Below are 3,844 nucleotides of genomic sequence, written 5' to 3'. Positions count from 1 at the left end.
AAAAAAAGCATGTATATCTCAAGACAAAATTCACGCAATGTAGCAGGAAATCTTAATCGCTTCGACTGGAACTTCGTTTGGCGCGAACACCATTCTTCAACGCGATATTTTACGCGTGTAAAAGTACGAGGTGTCATGAAAGCAATATCGGTCAAACATTTTCGGCTTGAAATGGAGTAGAGGAGTTGTGTGTGCTTGTTTCGCAAAAATGCAATAAAATGTCTCTTGACATATGGCGTCGCGTCATCGAACGGGATATTCGAAACAAAAAATCCTTGCAGCTTTTGTTATCTGGCCGATACATTCCGTGCGCGAAATAAAACAAAGACAACGGTCTGGCGCGCGTCCGCGCTTTCGGCGGCTATGTATAAAAGGGGGAATCTGTCGAGATTTAATAAAAAACTTGATAATAAAGTAACTGATCTTGTTGAGAATTGTGGATCTTGATAGCCGAAATAATGTTATAGAAACACTAAATTTACACTTAGAATTAATATTAGAATAGTTATATATTTATTTTATGGACGATTTCTAATATATTCATCGATACACACTTGCAGGCGTCTCAGCACTTTCTTCTGTACCCGACTGTTAACCGACTGAATAGTTTACATTTATCTGTTTTCTAGATGCCACGCACACACATACCTCCACACACATACAAGTATCTCCTTTTTCTTTATATTTACGTGGAGGAAATACGCACTGACGCCAGGCCGCCTCTGGGGAAAGCGGCGTGGTAGTGTCGGACTCCAACCGACTAAAACCCCCACGATGACCGTCCCGGCTGCGATCGAGAGAGGCCCGGGAACCGGTGCGAGCGACACCCCCCCCCCCGCTCAATACCTTCGCTGATGGAGCGGTGTGTGGCCATGTCACACCGGGCCTCGGCGACGAGTTCCCCTACCGGACTGCTTGGCGGACCCAGCGCGCGTCGCCAACGCCACACAGAGTTCCCAGGCGATCACCACATACAAGTATCTCTACTACGCATTTAACCCAGTCCAGCACAGAAAATTATACATATCTCAATTGGTCCTGATTCGTTATAATGATTTAACTTCTTAATCTACAACTTCAAGCTAGACTCGCGGTACGTTCTTCGGGCCAAACTTAAGAAACATGAATTAGACTCGTGTATGTCCTTCGGGGTACATGCGACAAACATTTTTTTTCTTAGCCGTATTCGGACATGCAGATATATTTTCTTGAAAAATATTAAAAAGATACCCTTAAAAATCTTAAAATTATTTATCAAACATCTTGCAACATAAAATTAGTTGTACCTTGCACAACTTCCAGCGCTCAGCCAAACCGTGAAATGGCTCGACGTCTGACCGACCCTGCCGATGGTTACGGCACGCGCTGTTGGTATTTAAATCATAATGGGTTAAAAAACCAAACATATAAAAAACTAAAATCAAAAGGCAAAGAAGAAGAGAAACAGAAAGAAAATTAAGAAAAAGAAATTAAACATGTTTATATATTATCCTGTTTAAACTAATATAAAAAATATATTCCATTATTCTAATGTTACATATATTTTGATACAGCGCGTGTATTTAAAACGTGTGCCTAACAGCAAATCCTCTTGGAGTATACGTTTCAATTTCGCATCAAATGCTGGTGCATCCAGAGTTCGTTTTAAAGGCCAAAACAAGAAACACGTGAGGGATAATAAAGTTGCAAGGATAGTGTGCAAGGTTTGATTGTTCAGAAAAAGACGAGGAAAAAGGCGATGTTTGCTGCGTCATTCGGAATTCGGTATTTGAATTTCTGTTATAATTAAAAAAATTGCTGAAAACAAAAGTCTCGGTTATTATAAACTGTTAATTCATATTTTCGTAGGCTTTCCCTTCATACCTTGCTGCTGTTTTTAGTGCTTTTTCTTTTATTTCTATTAATTTGCATTCCTCTACCAGTATATAGTTTGGTGTTGTCATATTTAAGCCTAGTATCCATTTCACATATCTCCTTTGAACTCTGTCCAGTCTTTCTTCCATGTTCCATCCCCATACCTCTGCTCCAAACAGCGCCACCAGTGCTCCAAACATTTTTATTCTCCTTTTGTAGTCCTGTTTGAATATTTTTTCTCCCACGCTCCATGTTTTCTTCATTGCAATTGTTGCTCTCTTTTTCCTATCTTGTATGTGCTTCTCATCACTTCCGTTTTTCTGCAGTATATACCCTGGGTATCTTATCTCGTCCACCTCTTCTAATTCTTGCTCTCCCCACTTCCATTTTCTTTGCCTCCTTTTGTTCCTTCTTTTTTCAAAGACTACTATTTTAGTCTTTTCCGTGCTCAGCTCCAAATCGGCTTCCTTCAAAAATTTTTTGAGTCTCTTCAACATCTCCTTTAGCTCTTCTTCTCTATCCGCCACCAGCACAATATCGTTTGCGTATGTCAATGGCCATACCTTTCTTTCTCTTACCACTATGCCCCCGGCTTGTCCTTTCCTTAATTCTTCTTCTAGTCCTGCCATGTAGATGTTGAATAACGTCAGGCTCAATGGACATCCTTGTCTGACTCCCCTCACAGTCCAAAATTCTCTTGTGTTGTGGTTATTGACTTTCACTATATTCCTCGTTTCTTCGTATATTTCTCTAATCCTTCGTATTAGGTTTTCGCTAATTCCCATTTTCCTCATATTCTCCTCCAGTTTCTCTTTGTTTAGCCTGTCGAACGCCGCTCTTAAGTCCGCAAAGCAGGCATATAGTTTTCCTTTTTCTTTGGTTAGCTGTTTGTCTATGATGTGGTTTATCACGTAAACCGCATCGGTCACTCCTCTTCCTTTTCTTAATCCAAATTGACTCTCTTCCGATTTGTCTTCAATCTCTACTTTCAGACGTTCATCCAATGTCCCTGCGTAGATCTTGTATGCAGTATCCATCAGCGTTCCCCCTCTGTAGCTCTTCGCTACTCTCTTGTCCCCCTTTTTTCCAGTCCTCTGGTATCCTCTCCCCTTTCCATATCTTCCTTAATAACTCCCATAACGTCTCCCCCACTTCCTTCGGTGAGTACTCCCACACCTCATTTTCTAACCCGTCTTCCCCCGTTGCTTTCTTTTCCTTCCAATTCCTTAGCTGGTAAATCACCTCTTCCTTCCTTATATTATCTTCTCTCTCCTCCGTTGTTTTCTCTTCCTCTCTATGCCCCCCGTTTTTCGGCTCTCTTTGTGCTCTGTCCCTTCCAAAATTTCCATGAAATGCTTTTTCCACTCTTCTTCGCTTATATCCTCATCTATGCCTTTCCTATTTCTTCTGTATCCGTTAATGTATTTCCACGCTTCTTGTTCTGTTTTGATCATCTTTATCTTCTCCATTTCTTCTTCTTCGTGTCTTTCCTTTCTTTCCTTACACCACTGTTTGAATGCCTGTTTTCCTCTATAAGCACTTCTCTGCGGCATTTTCCTTTCCTAAACCTCGTCATCTTCCTTCTCATCTCTCTTTTCCTTTCTTTCCACTCCCTGTCGTACCACGCTTTCTCCCCCATGCCCCATTTCTGTATCTTCACTTGCTTCTTTGGCACTGCTTTGTTTATCTTTTTTTTGATTTCTGTCCACATTTCCTCCACTGTTCTTCCATTGCATGTCCAGTCTCTGCATTTATCCAGGTATTTTTCCCTACTTTCGTTTGTCCATTCTCCTTTCTCCTTCTCTTCTTCTTCTTTTTCCTCCTTTGCCTGTAGTTCCGGCCCCCCTATTTCTATCTCTAACGGCATATGGTCTGACTCTGTCCTTTTTCCTACTTTCATGCCAATTATCTCTTCTGTCGCCTCCTGGTTGACAATCATGTAATCTATCACAGAGTTTCCTCTCTCCCCAATGTATGTCCACTCCCCCCC

The 3,844-nt window shown here is 41.3% G+C and overlaps 1 protein-coding gene across 1 annotated transcript; it reads right to left on the bottom strand.

Moving 5' to 3' along the window:
* Positions 1-1,829: 1,829 nt before the first annotated feature.
* On the bottom strand, positions 1,830-2,335 carry LOC117208516. Its single transcript, XM_033449713.1, has one exon. It carries the CDS (start codon positions 2,115-2,117, stop codon positions 1,830-1,832), a length of 288 nt encoding a protein of 95 aa, XP_033305604.1. The 5' UTR covers positions 2,118-2,335.
* Between the last annotated feature and the right edge of the window lie 1,509 nt (positions 2,336-3,844).

The sequence above is a fragment of the Bombus bifarius genome, unplaced genomic scaffold, assembly GCF_011952205.1.
Source record: "Bombus bifarius isolate JDL3187 unplaced genomic scaffold, Bbif_JDL3187 scf7180000008138, whole genome shotgun sequence".
NCBI classification, from domain to species: Eukaryota; Metazoa; Arthropoda; class Insecta; order Hymenoptera; family Apidae; genus Bombus; species Bombus bifarius.
Note: the sequence above shows the minus strand (reverse complement) of the source record. Positions and strands in the feature narration are given on the sequence as shown.